Source organism: Scatophagus argus, chromosome 1 (genome assembly GCF_020382885.2).
Source record: "Scatophagus argus isolate fScaArg1 chromosome 1, fScaArg1.pri, whole genome shotgun sequence".
NCBI lineage: Eukaryota > Metazoa > Chordata > Actinopteri > Scatophagidae > Scatophagus > Scatophagus argus.
The window spans coordinates 2,540,047-2,561,739 of NC_058493.1; the positions used below are offsets into that span (position 1 = coordinate 2,540,047).

At 41.0% G+C, this 21,693-nt stretch overlaps 1 protein-coding gene across 3 annotated transcripts in view; it reads right to left on the reverse strand.

The window, feature by feature from the left end:
- Positions 1–21,693, reverse strand: part of adamts17 (ADAM metallopeptidase with thrombospondin type 1 motif, 17) — a 95,676-nt gene that overhangs the window by 73,640 nt on the left and 343 nt on the right. For all 3 annotated transcript variants that reach the window (XM_046390026.1, XM_046389949.1, XM_046390115.1), the window contains exons 2-3: positions 21,061–21,425; positions 13,656–13,827 (exon numbers count right to left, since the gene is read on the reverse strand). In XM_046390026.1, coding sequence (XP_046245982.1) covers positions 13,656–13,827; positions 21,061–21,425 — 537 coding nt within the window. The remainder of the gene's footprint in view (positions 1–13,655; positions 13,828–21,060; positions 21,426–21,693) is intronic.

Here is a 21,693-nt window from a genome sequence, read left to right on the forward strand (position 1 = left end):
GATAGGGGCTCCTATTGCTGTGACTAAGCAGCTTGTTATTATCATATCATAAGGTCATGGAAATATTATGCTTAAGATTTGTGCAAAACACTGATACAAAAAAAGTGTTGTTTTATGCAGTAGAACATAACCATAGGTTGTTCAAATTTAAAATGTAAGCTAGTCACAAGGCTGAAAAAGATGCACCTGTAGTTAATTACATGTAGCTGATTATACCATCTGTGCTATGTGTGAAAAATGAAAGCAATATGTGTGGGAAATAAATGACAAACAGTAAATAATAACTTTGTGTGATAGTGTACAGTTGACTTGGTCTACTGTTAACAAGCATATCTGTTATCTACAACCCCAACATCAGAAAAGTTTGTAAAATGTAAATGTGAATGTAATGAATTGCATGAATAACTGAATAATTCTGACCCATATTCAATTGAAAACAAAAACAAAGATATATCATGTTCAAACTGGTAAACTATTATAGTTGTAAATACTATATACACTCTGAATTCAATGCCTGTAACAGATTAAAAAAATAACAGCAGCATGTTTACCACTGTGTTACATCACTTTTTCTTTTACCAACTCTCAGGACATTATTTGTTGAAGTTTTGAAAGTAAAATTCTTTCCCATTCTTGCTTAGTATATATAACTTCAGTTGCTTAACGTTCCACAGGCTCCACTTTTGTCCTTCATAATGTGGAGTAGTAGACAGGTCTTGACTGCAGAGAGGCCAGCCCAGCACCCACAGTCTTATGATGTTGTTGCAACACATGCAGAATGTGGCTTTCCATTGTCTTACTGAAATAATCTAGGACAACCCTAAAGATGACATCTGGATGGCAGCACATGTTGCTCCAAGAACTCTATGTACCTTTCAACATTAATATTGCCTTCACAGATATGCAATCTACCCATGTTTTGGGCAAATAACACATGACCATGCCATCACAGATGATGGCTTTTGAACTTTTCTTTTCCATCTTTATTCTGAAGGACAGAGCACTCATGTTTCCAAATACAATTTCAAAGGTGGACTCGTCAGACCAAACTTTCCCCCTTTGTTTCAGTCTATCTAAGATGAGCTCGTGCTCATAGAAGACAACAGACTTTCCGGATGATTTTAATACACTTTGCAGAGTAAAGTCTTAACTTGCATTTGTGGATGCAGAAACTGGATGGATTCACTGCTGTGTGTCCTTCTGAGATGTTTAGTATATATAAATCAAATAGATTGACAGTAATAGTCAAGAGTCACATGGATTTTCTTCACAGGTACTACAGAGTACAAAGCTGGCAACCAGTGGTTCAAATGGAAGCCACTTTCCCATCATTTATACTTGTTGCAGGAAGAAAATATACTGAGAGACAACGTTGTAAAGACAAAACGCATGATACTCAGTTTTTCTTCTCTTACTGAAAACATATTATCAGGTAGACCTTTCTAACACTAGATAGAAAAGATCCATCCAAGATGGATCTATGGAGTGATGTTGTTTATGCCAAATTCCAACTCTGTGATTTATATGTTATGGCAGAATTTGAACATTTTCAATCAAGGCAGCATTTTTCCAGTCATATAACATCCAGTAGAGTGAGTCTGTGCCCATGGTAGCCTCAGTTTCATGTTCTTACCCGACAGAAGTGAAACGCAGTGCAGTCTTCAATTGCTCTAGCTCATCCACTCAATGTGTTGTGCGTTCAGAAGTGTTCTTTTGTATAGTAGTGTTGTAACACATGATTATTTAAGTTACTATTGTTGTCCTGTCAGCTTGAACTTGTCCTTTGACTCCCCATTGGGATGGTATTTTCACACACGGAAATGCTTTTCACTGTTTTATCTTTAAAACTCTTTTGACTTTTGTGCAAAAAAATAAAAAAAAAACAAACAAAAAAACCCTGACAACCAATATTTTTGACTTGAATCAAGTCAAAATGCGCTGTTTGCTTAATTCGTCCTGTTAAGCTATTAAGACTCAATCAAACAATGAATAAAATAAAAGGTTGTACACCTAGTTACACGTTTTGACACTGTAAGAAAATATGGCGAAAACCGAGACATTGACCTGTATCTGATAGTCCTAAAGGCCTGGTGCAGTCCCTAAGCATGTGTCTCTTTCCATGTCTCCTGGCTTGGCCCAAAGCTGGCTTGGCGATCCTGCCTCATCTTCTCCACTAACACACTCGAGTGCAGACATGTGACGCGTGCTCCCACAGGAAGTCCTGTAGTATAGCTCCAGTGGTCAGAAATGTGGTCTGCTAATATGAACCACTAATGCTACAAACTCTGTGCTTCAAAAGGTACAGCATATGGTGAGAGTTCACAATAATGAGCTATCCATTTCCAAAAAGTTTGAAAACCTTTTTTTATGAAAAAGTCTTTTGGTAAACCGTGTGTCTACTCTGTACAAATACGGTACTGAAACAGTATCATTTTAGTGTAAATCAAGGAACTCTGGTATCAGATTGAGACTGGTAGCAAAACATTGCTAATCATACCCAGGACTAACACATGGGATCTCCAAGAGATATCCACTGTCATTACTAAGATCCTTTTTAACTAAGGCAATCTATACTCCAATGGTTACAACAATAAACTTGAAATACCTGGGTCTGAATTCAGGTCCTCCAGGGCATCAATCTACTTCTTTATCCTTCTCCTCATCATCATTATTACTTTTGACATTAAGTCAGGCTGTTAAGACTCTTAAGAAGTTTTAACATTCCACCATGTATTTAGGTAGCTGGGACTCAAGTGTCAATCTGGGACTGCTTACTTGAGGCACTCAGAAGCTACCTCCACAGAGGTTCTTGGTTAGAATGAGCTCTGTATTGTTTGGCCAGTCTGGTGTCTGTTAAGCTTGTTTCTTGGAGTGCACAAATGTGACTGATAGATCTTTTGTTCTCAAGGAAGCTCAGATAGGCCTGTAACAATGCAACAGAAGAGTGAGGCTCCCTGTAACACAGCATTCTGGATTCACCCAAGACTCCAAACCAAAAACCAACAGGGCCCCAACGCATTGGAAGCCAATCAGGCAGAATAATCAACATATTGTTGCATATGTACCATATAAAAGCAGCAAAAGTATCTCTCACTTGAGTCTCTACACTTGAGTCACTCATTTAGTCTATCTATTCTGAAGGACTGGAAGCGGCAAATTGGACAGACACCAATGACACCAAATCTTAGTAAATAGTATGAGATATACATTATAGGACTTAATTTTTCATTCTCCTGGGAATGTTTGCTCCCATCCCATCTTTCAAAACAAAATTTACATGACTGGAATAAACTCAGCAAGTCATTCAACCTAAATGTACTTCAAAACCAGAATCAGAATCAGAATTCCTTTATTAATCCCCGGAGGGAAATTCTTGAAAAACAAGGCATATTGTGGGTGTTTTCTGACCTGCTGCCTTTAAGGTTAAGGTTTGATTAAGTGTTAGGCAACGAAAACTACTCTGTAAAATGAGTGTGAACTGACACAGGTCAGCTGACCACAAAGGCCCTTGAGGAAACCATGTGACAATTCAAGCAGAAAAATTTCATTATAAAGTAACACAGCAACAGGAAATAAGGTTTGGAAATCACAGCTTATGCAACCCTGATTCCAAAAGGGTGGGAAGCAAAGTGAAATGTAAATAAAATCAGAATGCAATCAAAAAAAACAAACTTACCACTTTACAGAACAGTTTTACAAAATGTTTGTCACGGTGTGTATTTTCACTTTAGTTAGTTCCTGTTTTATTTTGTAGTTCTCTCCTCATGTCTTCTTTTCCTTTCCATTTCCTGTCTTTTTCCCACCTTTTTGTGTTACCCTGATGAGTTTCACCTGGTTCTCATTTGTGCTTCCCTCCCCAGTGTTTCCCGTGCTTCCTGTGTGTTCCCAGCATCATCACTGTACCTGTTTCCAGTGTCTTAGTGTTACTCCCCTTTGGTTATCCCCTGGAATTCTTTCTTGTCGTTTTTGCTTGCTTTAATTCTTTGTTTGGATTTGGCCTTCTTATTCCTAGACTTCCAGACTTCCAGGTCCTTGTGTTTCCCTGCCTACCTCTACCTCAGAATCTGTGTCTACCTCAGACCTGTGTTTGCATTTTGGTTCCTGGTTTTGAACTGAACACAATAGTGTTTCAAAGAAGTGAACTTCACTCCATCTTTACTTTCATCTTTACTTTACTTCATCATCTGTTAGCAAAGAACTTGTTAACCTGTGGAATGTTCCAAGTTGGTGTTTTTGTTGCCTTGTCCCAACCACTGACACATACAAAGATTGACAACACATCCCAACTTCCTTCCACTGCACAAAGATGAAACCAAAATATCCCAGATGCAAAAATATCCTGCCATCTTGCGCTGATGACATAATTTGGAACCACAGTCTGTGCAGTATCAATCAGTCAGTCAGTGGCGGTACACCCAGCCACCCACCTGGATCAGTCACAAACAGGGCTCAGCCGTCAATCATAATATTTCATTTTATTCATGTTTTACACAGCATTATAACCTTTTTGGTATTGAGGTTGTAGAAGAGACGACTGAGAGCTAGTGGGCCCATAAAAGTCACTATATATCCCACCCAGGCAGAAAAATTAGACTCCCCAGCAGGGATCAGAGAGTTGCTCTATGATTTGGAGTGGAAAAGCTTGTAATAAGAAAGGAGAGAGGATGTGTTTGAGTCACAGAGACAAATAACACAGTGCTTTGAACTGTGAAACCAATACCAGCACCACAGGGGAAATATGACTCTGCCTGTTAAGTACTTTGTGGGAAAACATAACCTTATACAGTAACTGGTGCTGCTGCTCAGGCCTGAAGTAATTATTGTTGTTTATACATTCTCAGATGAGAGTCACAATGAAATGAAAGAAAAAAACATAACTGGAGGGTGGGGGGGTGGGGGGGGTGGGAGGGGGTATTTCCTTTTTCAAAATAAATACCAAGTCTTTACTTAACCTGCATGACTTAGGTAAAAGCCATGATGATGGGTTTATGTCATTGTATGTACCTACCTGATTTAATTTCATGGATCCAGGACTTTTCAGAATGAGACTAAGCTTTACCGGTCAAGAATGTCAACACACACAAGGGATTTGACTCTGTCTTTTTCATTGCTCTTAAAGTGCTTATACAGAAATAGACATGACAGCAAAGAACAAGGGCAACAAAAACAAAATGAACATGAAGAGTCTCCAACTGATGACGGTAACAAATAGACAGAACTATGGTTGTGATGGGTCTGCAGTTTTATTTCTTGTCTGTTTTCTTAATGCTGGAAAAGTATAAGACCTGAATGGAGGCCAGGCTCATACCACTCATCTTTTCTTTGTAGAGTACATTAGAATGTAGGCAAAAACTGCTAATCTAACCAGATTAAAGTCAACTAAGGTCAGTAAACAAATCTTAGAACCCCAAATTAGTCCTCTTTCACCAAAAGAACATAAATAACAGTAACTTGCAGCTTTAAATAAACTGAACCTGTACAGCCTCAATGTTTTTTTTTTATTGTGTTTCCATTGTATTTTACATTTTAATTAAAAAGATGAATTATAAATGTACTGGTATATTCTGGTCCACTTTTAAACTTCTCAGAGACCATTTCCATATGAATGCTGTTCTCTCCACAAACACTAACGACAGCCTGGACATGTTGGTTTATCCCACAAGCATTCTCCATTGTTCTCTTCTTTAATGTAGTGGTGGTGTTGCTACTGCACAGATGCTCGGTACAGTAAAATGGTGACCACTTTTGGACCACTTCGACTATCAGCAGGATAGCTCTCCCTTGCAAGCCGGGTCCTGCTCAAGGTTTCTTCCTGTTAAAAAGGAGTTTTTCCTTGCCACTGTCTGCTTGTTCGGGGGTTCAGGCTCTGGGTCTCTGTAAAGCATCTAGAGACAATTTTGACTGTATAAGGTGCTATGTAAATAAAACTGAAATAATAAATGAAATTGAAATACTTTTGTGTTTCTTGAAGCTGTCCTTGTTGTGATCTGACAACACATAGCTTCACTAATCAGGATCAACCAAACTGCCACCAACTGCTTAAAGTACTTTATACTTGCATTTATTGAAATCTCCAGAGCAGAGTCCAGATTTAGTTACAGCAAAACCTCTGACATACACATACATGTAGAATGATCAAAAATGCCATATAACCAAAAGCTGAGGTATTACAAGCTGCATCAGTGGTATGAAATGGTTTACACTTCCTGTCTCCTAAGCCGGCATGTTCATCTCTCATCTCTTACATTTCTAACATTTTCATTTGCTTGCTGATGTCAAAACAATACAGTACTAGATATAATACTTAGACAATCATTTTTATCTGCTTGCTAAATGTGCTGGTTCCAAGAGTGTACTGCTGAGACTGATACAGGTATCAAAGTTAATTTTCTCCTGATAAGTCTGTCAGAGAAATGCTATGATATGTGACTTGAGACTTGAGAAAAATGGTCCAATGTTTACTTTGGGGGCGGCACGGTGGTGCAGTGGTTAGCGCTGTCGCCTCATAGCAAGAGGGTCCTTCCATGTGGAGTTTGCATGTTCTCTCTGTGTCTGCATGGGTTTTCTCCGGGTACCCAATACCAAAAACATGCACATTAGGTTAATTGGCTACTCTACATTACCTCTAGGTGTGGGTGTGAGTGTGTGTGTGTGAGTGGTTGTCTGTCTTTGTGTGTTGGCCCTGCGATTGACTGGCGACCAGTCCAGGGTGAACCCCGCCTCTCGCCCGTAGTCAGCTGGGATAGGCTCCAGCTCCCCCGCGACCTTGACAGATAAGCGGTATAGAAAATGGATGGATGTTTACTTTCGTGACTATGATGCCAAAAGAGTCTGTCATAATCTGTGCTCACATTAACCTCTCTCATTGGAGTGAACATTCTCAGGACCTACCCCTACCTTCTCCTAATGGGGTGGGGCGGCGGTAAAACCCATGTGATACAAAATCTTGCAGTGAAAATGGGACTTGTGAATTTTCTTTACAGTCACAGGTTGTCATTTTTAATTTCTGATTCTCAAGAGAGTGGGCTCTTACAAGACTGCCAGAGGATAGACGGCATGGTAGTGAGATGAGAGGAACATGAAGGGAGATTGGCATGTTGCAGAGAATGCAACTCTTTATGTTGAGCCTATGATGGACTATGAATGATAACCTCCATACCTGAAGTTGTTTGGTTAAGTTTCTGTCTGCATTCACTTAAAAACGTGAATAAAGTGAAACCAAAAAATTAAAAATTAAAAATGGCACAGTCAGATTAAAGAGTAAATTGGCTTCTGCAAGTTGTTCCAGAGGAAATTATGAGGGAAACCCTTGTGATCTGTCTCTCTTGGTTTAAGTTCTCTGCAGGAATAGTGCTCCTGATCTTCTCCCCAGTCACGAAGGAAGCAGATGCCAGGGCTCCACTGTTGCTTTAACTTCCATTGAGCTTTTCCCGTTGACTGGGTGACAGTCTCAGATTCCATTCACGAAGCAAGAATTTCATTACTGGAGACAGGACAACACAGGCCACTGCAGTAAGAATTATAATTAAAAAGACTCTTAGTCCCCTGGTTTCCTGGTCATGAGTGTCAAGTAAAGGACTGAATGTATTCCTTTTCCACAAGTAATACTTTAGTGAGAGAGAAACTCAAACCCTGCAACGGCCACACATTACGCCCAAACACACACATCACATGCAGACCTACTTGGAAGGTTTAAGCCAAAATTTGGACATTTTTGGACTAACAAAATTTTGAATACAAAGACGATCTGCAAATTGATTTAGACTGTATTCAGTCATTTTTCAGATTCTGTTGCAGTGTGGATCAGACCAGATGCCTCACTATCACTGACTTACCAATATATTACACCACTGCCTCAGCAGCACCATTCTTCCACCTTTCTTTTACTGCTCATCAGTCTCTATTCCCTAAAATGTCCAAAAAAACCTATGCTCCACCCCAAACAGCTGGGCCTGGAGGAAAAGAGGATGACTGTTTCTGTCTTGTTTAGCATCACAAAGGAGTCAGAAAATAAGGAACAGAAAGAAGCATGAAGCAAGGAGACAGTGTTACAGTACTTACTTCTTTTATATGTTTTTCTTCAGTCCCTTTTTGACACTCAACGTCAACACAAAGGTCATTCTCAAAAACCTTTGACACACACCACCCACTTAAACTTTGCAGACTAAATATTGCCCCCACCACATGGCAATGGCTCCCTCCATCAGCAGCAACCTCCACCCAGGTGGACAATGTACCCCGTCACATTTCAAACAGCACAGGAATGTCTCAAGGACCACAACAACAGCCTGCACACCCCCCACATCCCAACACGACCGAGAATCTGCGGGATGAATAAGTCGAATCCACCTCCCGAGGTCCTGTGTCCCTTCCCCTGACATGTCAGAACTGTTTTGGCAGTACGAGGGGACCTACAAAATATCAGAGCTTCGGTGTTTTAATGCTGCGTCTGATTTGTGAATATGTACAGTTTGTATGTATATATACAGCATATGTACTGCTGAAGACTGGAATATATGGCATGCCTTGCTAAGACATGTTGTGACTCTACCATAAGAGTGAGTGGAAACAGCTGAGGGTTTGAAGGATAAAAGCACCCTGTGGAGTTTTGTTGCAAACAAACAAAAGTTTTATTTATATTCAGAGTTACTCACCAAAACACATTATGCATGTCCTTGAGCTCTAAGAAATGTGTTAAAAGATCCTTTCTCATAAAACATGTGTTCCATTCTTCTGTCAGAGGTAATGTTTTTATTTCCCTCATTGTCTTTATTTGACTATAAATGCCATAAAAAGAGACTTATGAATAACCAAACCAAATAACCAAAGTCTCACTTCAACAGGTAAAGCACACAAACTGCTCAGTCACTCTTCATCATCGTCTAGGCTCTTATGCAACATGACACAGTTACCTCTATTCAAGCAGAAAGAGAGGGAGAGAGAGAGAGGAGGGAGAGGGATTCATGTTGAATTCCTCTGGAAGTGGAGCTGATTCTTAATGGATATACAGTCTGCCTCACTTTGCATCTTTGTCCAGAGACCATGTGGTTTTGGGGAGGAAATAGAAGCTTTGGTGAAAAGGGCGGAGAGGAGGGGAGGACTGGACTAAAGGTAAGGAGCAGAGAGGACAGGCAGATGTGAATGCAAGGGAAGGAATTTATAATCTGGCCCTTTCCTCCATCCATCTAACCTCAAGACACCAGGAGCACAGACATACATTTAGCACAATCATCTAACCACCCTGTGTCTCTAGAGCTGGAGACCCCAACCTCCCATTAAATACTCTGCTGCCACTAATCTCAAAGTTGGGTCTGAGGGCCACCCAAGCATGCAGACTGGAATGTCAGATATCCTTGAAGGTCTTCCAATACGTTCCCTGGCAGAATAAGGAATAGTTTAGCTTCACTATGATTTCATTCACTAGAAATTATTTCAATTAGAGGCTGCAGAGAGTTCCACTTTTCATCAGGAGACATCATCCTGTAGAATGGCGGTGTATAATGTGAAGCTATTTGGGACTGTTGTATATTGAAAACATATGAAATGTCCTGCTCAACCTTTGTATGGTGGCTGAAAACAAATGGACAGAAGAGCTGCAAGTCAGCACTCACTTTTTCTTCTTTCCTTCTAAGGGGGAGGTTTCGTTTTTTGTGTATGCCCCAGTTATGAACATATGGAAAGAATTTATTTATACAGGTTGTCAAAAGTGCTGGTGGTCTTTAGCTTGGATAGTGTTATGTAACTTTGGGGGTGCAGCTCAGTTCTCAAGGTCTAGCTGCTCTGGTTAATGATGTTAATAATGTCTGAGAGAGGTTTTAATTGTCTGTGTGCTAACAGAATGTTAACACCAGGGAGATCACTGTCTCTTCAGCTGGATGCATTGTATGCTTGTGTCTTTGTGCTTAGTGGAGGAGTTTGACAGTGAATTTTAATTTCTTCACCAGTCACAAAAGCTCTTTTACAGAACGGCCTGCTCCTCTGCACTAAATTACCCCAAATATACTGCTGCCATTCCAGCTGGTGTGCCAGTGTTTCATGTTGTCTTTGTGCAGGCAAACAGCAAAACTAGCTTTTTTGTATATCTGTATGTGATAGTAATGTGTTCTCCTCCAAAGCCTGAAGCAGGAAAGGGGATATTACAAATCTAACTATAAAGCAAGGAATCTTTGAATAAACAAGTGAACAGCAAGCCGCTCAGCTCTGTGTTTGAGTGCAGCAGGGGCTGTTTGATATAAACACCGCAACATCACAGCAGGGAGGGCTTTCAAAGGCATGCACTCAGTTCAGTTAAACTGCCCAATAGAGAAGAACAAGCACATGAAGGACAAAAAATAAATAAATAAATAAAATGCCAGTAAAACTAGCCAATAATAGCACAGACACATTTGACTGGCAGCGGGGTCAACCAACGGAGGGCTGCTTCTGCAATTCAACCTCACTTTAGTTTTGCTGGTGAAATTTCTGCTTGGATTTGAACCATTTAATTTGTTCATTTCTTATTATTTTAAATGATTTAACTGTCTCTTGACACATTTAAAACATACACACAATGAATACACACACTAAACACAGGTTGGACAGAGTACTGCACACAGTCATTTAGACCAGGTAAGTCCACAAAACACAAGAAACGTCATCGAGATAACTCCATCAGTAATGGAAATGTGTCCATTGAAGAACAGACTGCTGGAAGACGCTCCACCTTTGAAAACCTCCAGCGGACTCTGGAGCCACAACAGTTAACAAATGGAGCTCTGGCACAATTGGAACACAAAGTAGCTGCATCCTGTCCACATCTAAGGCTGCACACATTCACACCATCACCTGCCCAGCACAACCAGAGACAACCACAACCAAACCTGAAGGCCAATGAGCTGCTCCTCTGGAGAAAATTTAGTTAATTTTGACTCATTGGCTATGAAGGCTTTTAAAGTTGTGTATGTTTATTTTCCCCATGCCACACCTCTCTCATTCATATTAGCCACAGAATTTCTTCTGCCACTCCATCGGTTGTATTGCAAGGAAAAGTCATGTCAATGCATACTCCTCAAGTGTGGTTTTTAAAAGTAGCTCTTCTATAAGCTAATGTCACTTAGAAGTGCTTGTCTGATCATTAAACAGAAACGTCCTTCCTTTAAAGTTTTCAACGTAGCAGTTAGAGGGACTGCGTCAAACTGGTTCTTTACACAGGAACTGGTCAGGTGTGCGGAGGGCTGAAAGTAAGCAAGGTTTGGACAACCACTTGTTTCTGTACAAATGAGGGCCATGCCACAGATGCCTTTAAGGAGAGATCTGAAAGCAGCCATTAGGGAGATCACAGGTGTAAAAGAGAAAATGAGAGATAGTTGAATTCCAGCTGTACTGATTTTTTTTTTTTTTTCTGAGAAATGTGGACACACTGTACAGAATTAATTTATCTCTGACTCAGGTCCAACCACAGTGTGATGGCAAGGCCTTCTGCTATACATACAGCTGCATTAACATGTGTTTTTCATGATCTAGATAGGATATCCCAATACAGATCACCACCACCTCAGCTAACTTCCCATTTAGGTTATTTCTGGCTTATATAAAAATGTCTGCCTCATATGTGGCTCCGCCTTAGTGAAAGGTCTGCAAAATAAAACCACTATCTACTGAGAAGTCAGAAAAGCAAAAGACCTGCAGCAACCTTCCAATTCAGGTTTCTGGCTGTGTCACATGGTTCTTTGGCTTCACTCATTGACTCTGCCTCCAGAACAGCTCTCTGCTCAGAGAAATGTTTGGATAAGTAGGACGCCAATCTGCAACTATTTAAACTTTTCCATGACTTCCCAATGCGATCTTTAGTGCTTTTGACTGGATTCTGTGTTCAGGTGTGTTCGACTTGCTTTGCTCTGCTCTAAAAGAAAAAAATCTAACTGTGAATTCCTCTAACTACTAAAATCTACAATCTTGGCAAAGAGACGCCAAAGGTTAGGAAAATATGCACATTATTAATGTAAACGAGCAGAGAGAGTTTGCTCTGTGTTTGATAGCCTTAACAGCAAGAAGCTCAGCAGGTTCCAACAAGAACTTGCAGAGAGGAGATACACATTAAATAAGGAAACATCTGCATTCCACACAGCCCCTCTTACAACACACTGGAGCTGAATGAACATCAAAGCATATCAGATAGCAGTAAATGTTGCTCTGAAACCTATGATTTATTAGCACTGCTTCCCTGGGATGTTCAACTGGCCTATGTCAGCCAGGAGGGTGGAGAGGCAGGCGGTGGTTCATTCACACAGCTCACTGTGAGCGCATCACTGTAGAACCATTTGGGAGCTGTTTCAGGGTTTTTGAGGTGAGCACAAGGAACATTTGCCAGATTCCAAAAAATCCCACCAATCCCATGCAATGTAATTTGACCAGTATGTATGAAGCTGTTTCTCTGCCAAAACCCTTTAAACACAGCCAGCCCACTATTATCAGTAAAGTGCTATCTGTAAAGCCCAGACACACCAAAGCGTGCAGAGCTGGTCTTGGTGGAAGTAGTGACGACAAAAGCCAGCTGCTGCATTGGGTCACATCACCGTTGTCTGGGACCAAAAGTTACACTTGAACACACCACGAAGGCCACAACTGTTGACCAACTAGCACATACATTTCCACCTGCATGAGAGAAAATGACTCTCCATACCAGCAGGTGGCGGTAGCCTGTATTCTCCACTCACACAGATAAAGCAGAAGAATTAGGTCTGCGGATACATAAACGCTTTTGTGATAAAACAAAGTTTACCATTCAAGCCACCACAAGAATTGATATAATATCATAATGAAACTTGTGATTTGCACCCCTAGCTGTCCATCAGACAGTCCACACGATTTCATTTGGAGGCCTAACTTACAGCGTGTGCAGTTGCTTGCAGTTGTTTGAACACAGCCAGAAAGCCGTGTTCAAACAACTACAGCAGGTTAAAGAAAAAGCAGGAAGGTGCCTCTGTAAACTGGATATTAACTACAGACAGTGCAGATATTAATTTAAACATTCATCTTTGATTTCTCTTCCATATCACTTTGTCCGCCTTGATGGTGTGTTCCCATCTCACTGATCATCTCACTAGTTGTGTTTGTCAACCTGTCACACGTCTTTTTAGTGATGCCACTATTTTACCAGACCTCAGCTATTTACTTGGAAGGAATGATGGCCAAAACTATGAAAATGAGATCCTGTGTGAAATAAACCACCCTTATCTGGTCTTGGGTCACACATTTTTCTTTGCTCTCTTATTATGGACACACTCTTGCCAGTTCATTGCTTGTCTAGTAATTCAAACAGTTCTCAAAGCACAAAAATGAACATTGTGCATATTTAAAAACATGGCCCATATGGACCTTGGACAAAATGCTAGAATTTTTTGTTGAAGTTGACCGTAACTGATGAATGTTACAACAGGCTCAAGAAGTGCATGTTTAAACACTGCAAAAAATGCTGCATGCATGGAATTTTGTGTACAGATGTACCTACACATGAATCCATACACACTACATTTCCAGTTTACAGCTCACTTCAACCCTTATAAATGGTGGTTGGCAGTTCTCTTCTAATGCCCTCAGCAAAACTCGAATGTCACATGAATGTGACCATCATCCCATGCCCCGTGTCGCCCAGGCTAGCTCTCTGTGTTGCTCACCTGGTACAGTCCCACAGTAGCTGGGCTGCTCATGTTCTGGAGCCGAGCTGGTCTTGGCAGAGCGACGCTGGCGTAGCAATCTGTGTTTAAGTCCAGAGAAGGACTGTGATGGGTCATTTTTACCCACCGGTTGAATGAATAGGCTGTCCTCCCCAATCTCGATAAGCCCGGTCTGTGCACAAAAACAGAGACATGTACAAGATGAAACTGATGATTCCCACATGAAGGCTGCTTTCAGTGTAAAGAAAAACTGAATTTAATAACTAGGTAAGTAAGTAAATAAATAAGTAAGTCTTAATTTATATGGCACTTTTTAAAACACAGAGATACAAAGTGCCTCACATAAAGAAAGCACAATAGCAACAAAGAACAAGTAAAACAAAACGCATGGAAGAAAAAAGTGCATTAAAAACAAGAAACCACAGAATAAAATAAAATGCAAATAAAATGAGCAAAACATTATCTTTGGAGTTGAGTTTTATAAAAAGGCTTGTCTGTAGAGGTAGGTTTTTAAAAGCTTAGCAGATCTAATGGAAAGAGGGAACACGTACCACAGAGTTCAGGCTAGAACAGCAAAGGCACGATCACCTTTTGCTTTGAGGTTGGAGCGGGGAACAGATAAGAGGCCAGGATTTGATGAACGGAGTGGTCGAGAGATAGAATATGGTACCAAAAGGTTGGAGATATAACTAGGGGCGAGGTTCTGTAGAGCCTTAAACATGATCAGTAAGATTTTGGAATTAATTCTAAATTTTACTGGAAGCCAGTGCGTGCGTGCTTGAATGCGTGTGTGCGTATATGTCTGCGTGTCAGTTCTTGACACACACACTGTCACATACTCTATCAATGAGAATGTGAAGTGAAGGAAGAGAACATATGATCAGGATTCATTGCTTTGCTATCTGGCACCCTTATGAAAATCACTCCACAGCACCTTAATGAGCCACCCCTGCTGTTATCTGGGACAAAAGGCTGTTGCTATGGAAACACCCAGACACTTTATGTTGAAGACAGCGTGACCCAACGTTATGAAAATATCAACCCCTGCCAAACTCACAAATGCAGGAACTGGGATGTGATGATGTTCCATGCCAGGGAGGGTCGGGCCAAAATACCCTTGTCATGTCCAACAGCACACAATGAACAAACCATATAGTCAGAAGATGTAGTCAAATGTGGAATGAATGTGGTAAAATCAACACTTCTGTGAAGCACTGATGCGCATCGGCCCTTTGCATGTGTTGTCCTCTTGGACATGAATAAAGTATCAAAGATAATGTCTGTTGCTGGGGTTCAGCCTCTTATCCTGAGCTCAAGGCATTCTTGCAAGAGGAGTATGGAGAAATTAAAAGTCTTAAGTGAAAGTCAGCTCTGTACTGTATACTACCTGCTCAGCACCAAACAGTACACGGACACAGTTAGCAACTAGCTGCTGAACACTGGGTGTCCAAAAACATGACTTCCGACTGTTGCTCTGTAACTGCTGTATGTGTAAATATGCAGCTGTTTGCTAACAAATTTTCCGTATAAAAGATGATGATATGTCAGGGCTGGGTTCTCAACTTGTTTATGTTGCACTCAACCGGCCAAAAACTCAGAGACTGCCCTCCCTAAAACAATTGCAGTTAACATCCGGTGACATTATGATAGACTTATCAAGTCCACATTGAGAGGAGGTCAGGGTGGGTCAACAAAACCTTGGACCTGTTAAAAAGCATCACAACTCTCGTTCACTAAACTTATCCATGCGATTATTACTGTAATCATGAGAACAAAGGTGACCTAACTTTAATAGAGATGTCATCTTAACAAAAATCATTTGTTTTCCTCAGCTAAGGATTTATTTTAACCAAAACATGATCATTCCTTAAACCTAACCAAACCTAACCAAATGTGCCCACACCGTTGCAGTGTCACTACATAAAACTGTTATAACTGTAAGTTTGTCCTGTTGAAAAGGCAGCACAAAGGGTCCTCACACCATCCAGCAATGAAACTGGTGATCTTTTTTTACGTTAACTCAAAAAACAGCTGAACTCCCTGCTGAACTGTCAGTCCTCCATCAAACTCCCACTGAGTCAGCTAATAAGCTAAACCAACAAAATGTCAAAGTAGCTGGAACAAGTAACTGTAATATCACCAACCATTTATGCGCTCCAGTTACAATACACTTCAAACTACTAAGTCATTGTGTGCCAGTACAATGGCAACATGAGAAAATAGCCTCCCCATCAGAATCAGAATTCTTTTATTTATCCCTGAGGGGAAATTTTTTAATCAGAGCGGAGTGAATAAGTTAAGCTTAAGACAAACACCCAAGTTCCAGGCTAGTGAGAGACAATGAAACTCTTCCTTCTAGCTTTCTGTCTCTGTGTGTGAATGGGCGGTTTGCCAATGCATTGATCTTTTGATAAAGTTGATTTTGAGATTTGTGTTGGGGTTAGAGTCAGGTCACAGACTAATTTGGGTTTGAGGTTAAGGTTGGTTTGGATGAACACAAATTGATGGTGAACTGACACATCACTTTCCTGCAACAGAGCAGTTTAATTACAGCATCAGGGTTATGCAGATTTATTTTTTAAATTCAATTCTCTTTTCACAAACATCACTGAATTTTGTAACCATTACCTGAACAATCAGGTACGTTTGGCTTGGAGTTTCTGCATGAATGAGTTTGCACAGCAAGTGATTAAATGTCGTGGTAGCTGCACCCTACAGCTGTAGGTCAGTTAACGTTAGGTACAGATTAATGCATAAGGATACACCAAATATCAGCCTGAATGTTAACTGAGATTCCATTCACCTACCCCACGAAGGTGGAGCAATGCTGACACACCTTCCATGTCTTATCTACAACTCTTCACACCTCTTCCATTTCACTTGCACTAGTCATTGTATGACCGACTTGCGTGTCAATCAGCTTCTTGTGGTAGCCTCACACATGCTGCTAATGGCATACAATTAAAAGATTAAAGTCTGAAAGGTGTGAGAGCAAAAGGGTTACAGCGTGATGGTGGTCAAGAAAATCTGTGTTTTGTCTGAAACAAATGCAATACCACAAGAGCATAATGAAGGAAATCTAGCCCAAGTAATCAGTAAACAGTCAAAAAATACCATTCTGCACTCTTTCCAGCACACATTTGTGAGGTTTCTGCACAGCAACAACAGTGGCAACTATCAGCAGGGAAACGCAACACAATGCACAGACAGCAGCCACAGCAAAGCCACTATGAACAGGACTGCACTGAATAGAGTAGTGTGGTATGCCATAAAATAGAGCAGCAAGTTAGCCTGTTCCAACGCTCGTGTAGACATTCCGCTACAGGCTGAGCCCCAGGACTAACAAATGCTGTTAGCCAGCATAATGTAGACTGCAGGATTAAAGCATTTCTACAGCTCCACAAACATGGGTACATGATACTATTCATAGGCATTCGCTGGAGAGAAAGGTATATCACAACCATGCAAAGACAGCTGTGGTTGAGGGGACCTGAACTCGTTTTAAGTTGGAAGAGCTTGATTTCATTTCTTAGGTAACAGTGAAGGAACTAAGAATTCAGTTTTGTAAGTTATATCAGTGCTGTGAGGAAATCTAAATAGCAAATTGCACTTTCCCACACTTTCTGTTTATTATAACATTTAACTACAATCTATTTATATCATGAATTCCTGTTGTTCTCTGTTATAACATGCCTGCTGCTGGAATGACCCAGTTTCTCCACATGGATAAATAAACTTCCATATTAACTTAAGTTTAAAATCTGGGATTAGGCCAAGCTTCAAGTGCGCTGTTAGGGTTCAGGTTATCTGATGCCACAGCAGAAGTTTCACAAACATGGCTTTAAGATGCTATTTATAGATGTGTGCAGTGGACAAAGATGGACAGCAACCATTCACCATTCACACCTACTTCAAAGGTGTGAAACTGCTTCTGTATTCATGGTGGGGTTAAAAGTTGTCAGCACTCCCTCAGTGCTGATAAAAAAGAATGAAGTCTTGAACCCAAAACTTGAGTCAAACCAAAGTCAATGAAACTTGAACTGGTCAAGTAAGTTGTGTACTGTTCTAAAAAACACCATATTGGAACATTCTGCATTGACAGAGGTTCATTAATAGCAGGTGATAGGATCATGACTAGGCAAGAGAGGCTCACTCATTCACAAGTAACCATGGACTGAGGCTCATCACTTTGTCAAGCACATGATAACAGGATGTTACGACATGGGCTCAGGAACACTTTGTAACATCATCGTCTGTAAGCACATCTGCAAATGACTGCACGTTGTTTTTAATTATGTTTTACACAGTGAGCAGCTTTTTGGAATCAGGGTTGTATACCTCAGGCTCCCCCTGAAGAGTAGATGATCAGTGAGCTCCTTGCTACATTTTCATTAGGAAATGTAAAATAATGAATTTATTAAAACTGGGACGGCTCATTACTCTTTTAATTAATGATGCACAATATATAATTATCAGCCCAGTAAGAGGAAATTCATATTTTATGTCATCAGCGGATAATGAAATTACATAGCACTAATAATACAAAGCCATAAAGGTAGAGATATGCATTGTCAAAGCTGGTTTGCAATCTGCAAATAAACACAGCAAAGAAGAAGAAGAAGAAGGACAAGCATTAAGAATTAATTAAGACTAGTCAGTGCCAGTTCCCTCCACTGTATTCACAGAAGTTGGAAACTGCCCTAATGCAATCCAATTTGTCCAGTGCCACTCCACTGAAACAAGTGTGAGAAAACCTAACCCACACAAAGACAAGGTATGGGGGGGGGGACTCAGCTTGACTTGAGCCTCAGCCAAATACAAGCTGCTGATTTAACAGCTCAAATAAAACTGACAAGTAGTGCCACTTTGCAACTGTGACAAATGAACAGTGTGTGTATGTGTGTGTGTGTGTGTGTGTGTGTGTGTGTGTGTGTAGCCCAGCTGACTGATTTGCACGGTTAAGGACAGCAGCTGTGACTGGATAGTGTTACATATAGCCTGGACCATATGGAGATCAGTGTCACAGAGGAAAGCCATAATACATTTGTGGTGAGGTGTGTTTGCATATGGGAGAAACCGGCTTTTCCCACTTAAGGTGTCACTGAGCCTGACCTACCTAGATTCAATGAAAGGACATCACATTTAAAAAGAATTTTCTTCTCAACATAATGACACCTAGCAGCTGTCTGGAAAAGAAAAATGAAAATCTGCAAAACGGCAATGAAAGGTCAAAAGTCTGCTCTGGCTGGCAGCCAATCACAGCTTTACTCTGAGTTTAAAGGCATCTGGGGTACACATAATGTGTTTCCACGACACATCAGTGTGTGTGCGTGTGTCTGTGTGTGTGTGTGAAGTCTGGACAAATACAGACAGCTTGATCACACTCCTAGTCAGACTTAAGATCAAACACAAAGTAAGCACGTGTGTGTGTGTGTGTGTGTGCGGCAGAGCTGCTCCCAGCTTTACTTCTTCTGACTGCTTTAAAGAGCAGTTAGCTTGGAAACTTGGAAGCTGATATCTGATACACTTTGAGTTGCTAATAAATCTTCGAGGAACCCTTAAAGTCAGAACATTCACGTTTCAGACAGAATCACGGGAAAGACATCAGCTATTGATTTAGACTCTACAACGTAACTGAAATCTACATTGTGCACAAAGAAATCTTCATGATAAACTCTGTTTACACCAGTCATTCACACACAGTCTAACTGGTTTTATTACCTAATTTATTAAGTTTGTTAATAAGTTAAATTAAGTTTGTCAAGTCAAGACAAATAATGGAATCTCAGTTATAATACTAGTTTATCACAACTTCTCATACTTTTGACCATTTCTATTATAATAGGACTGGCCTGAAAGGGACTAAATCAAATAATATTTTTGACCAAATATGTAATATGTCCATATTATGACAATACTGAAGGGATAACTATTAGTGCTTTCACGAAATACTGACACAATGGGATTTATGATAAATTATCAGCAGTAGTGTAGGTGTAATGACAGTGGTGTCACTGCTCAGGAGGGAAACAAATCCTAACTGCTTTTTCATTGAGGGTTCCAAACCTGCAGTTTGGTGGACATTGTGTCTTGCATCATTTCCCATTAGCTGTTAGAAGTACGTTACTCCTATTTCTGTCACAATAGTGCACTGTAAACATGCTGTAAGTAAAGAGTATGTATTGTCTTTAATTAGCTTGAAAACTGGGACACAATTTCTCATTTTACTGAGGAAACCCTGAACGCCCCTCACCCCCAACAAGTCCTGTAAGAAGCTGCAGGTTCAACTGCTGCAGCTGCCCCTGTTTTTTCCATATAAACCCACCATGTGTCTCACCGTGTCTGTACGCAGCTGGACAATGATCCGCTCCTTCATTGTAGGTCAGCTGAATGCTTAAACTGTCACTGAGGATATACTGAGGAAATAAAGGAGCGTGGTCTGCTTTAAGAGCTGGCCTCAAGCCTGTTTCTGCTGAGGAGTCCAGGACTGAGCCTGAACCCCTACCTGCACACTCACTTTACATAAGAGCATTATCCAAATGCCTCAGCTAATGTGGAACTTCATTGCTCACAGTGGAGAAATTCATATTTTTTTAAGCCCCTCCTCAACAGGGATGTCAGAGGTTAAGCTCTGTTACAGAACAGCAGACCTAGAGATGGTGTCTTACCCGCATGGAGGTGGAAACTTTTGTTTGAGACAGATCTTTGCCGTTAGTTGATTTCCTAAAATCCTGTTTCCCCCAGCCTTTGTAGTTCAACACTCGAAGAATCACCATATTCCACTGACAGATTTAAGCAATATTGTAGAACCCCTTCATGTATGTTGGGTATGGAAGTTCATTGACTACCTTGGAAATTGCAGTCAGTTAACTGGCTTTCTCCTGAGCTTCAATCAGCAGATGGAATTTGCTCATCTTCCATCCACTGATGAGTGTTTTGTCAAAATCATATCAAATGCAGTTAAGAATTTGTATCCTCTTAACGTAGCTTTAAGTTTGTTCAGCTGACTTCATATTTGTTATGCTGCTCCATTCCATCAAATGGAAATACTATCTGTTGCATCATATCGATACATTTCCCAAATTTCTGGCAGATTTATCTTCAGAAGCTACGATCTTCTCAAGTGTTTACAGTTAAATTCTGTGGGACTGAACAGCGTTTGGTTGCACAGTGTGACTTTGAACCGATTGGCCCACTGCAAGCTCAGTTTAAGACATGAACTAAAATTTGATGAAACAGGGTCTAAAAAACATGCTCAGGAGCACTTCAGCAGAGTGGCTGCTGTTAACATGGAGAGTCTTTCAAGGCCAGGCTGGTGAAAGCCGACCTGCCGTTTCAGTGCATTTAATGGAATGGTGAATGACATGAAACCTATCAAGTCCAAAAACAAAGAAGATGGATTTACCAGGCCGCCACAGGTGCTCAGGGATGCCAGAGAATCCGTGTGGTTGACGACGGAGCCGGAGTAAAAGCAGAGCTGGTTTGTGGACAAGCGGCTCACCGCTGCGCTCTGGTCCCTGCGCCTCTCCTCCACAACGAAGTCCCCAGAGAGAAACTTGCTGTCCCGCCTCAGACTTAAAAACAAGTTCCTTCCAAAAGCTGGTAGTGACAGGATTATATTATCCGGGTCAGAGTGTCCTGCCCCGGGGGCGTCCAGGGAGCGTTGGCCGCGGTGCCGCAGCGTGCGGACAGTGTGGTCAGAGGACAGGTGCGCCTCCTGGCCGGACAGCAGCCTGGGAACCACTTCATCTGTCTCCAACTCATACTGGGCTGCGGGGAGGGACAGTTTCCATCAAACAGCGGCCACGATGGGCGAAAATAGCCCCATGTCCTGACTGAGTGAACTGATTGAACTGTCTGCTCTAATGCCCTGGGACTCGTACAGCCACGTTTAACTCAAGGCTTCAGCTGTGGTTTGCAAAAATATGCAGCCCGCGACTATTAGAAACAGCATGCAAGTTGTTACTGCAGTGATTACTCGTTATGGCTTAGGGAATCTTACAACCATAGAGTACAGGGTGAAACGCACACATCACAC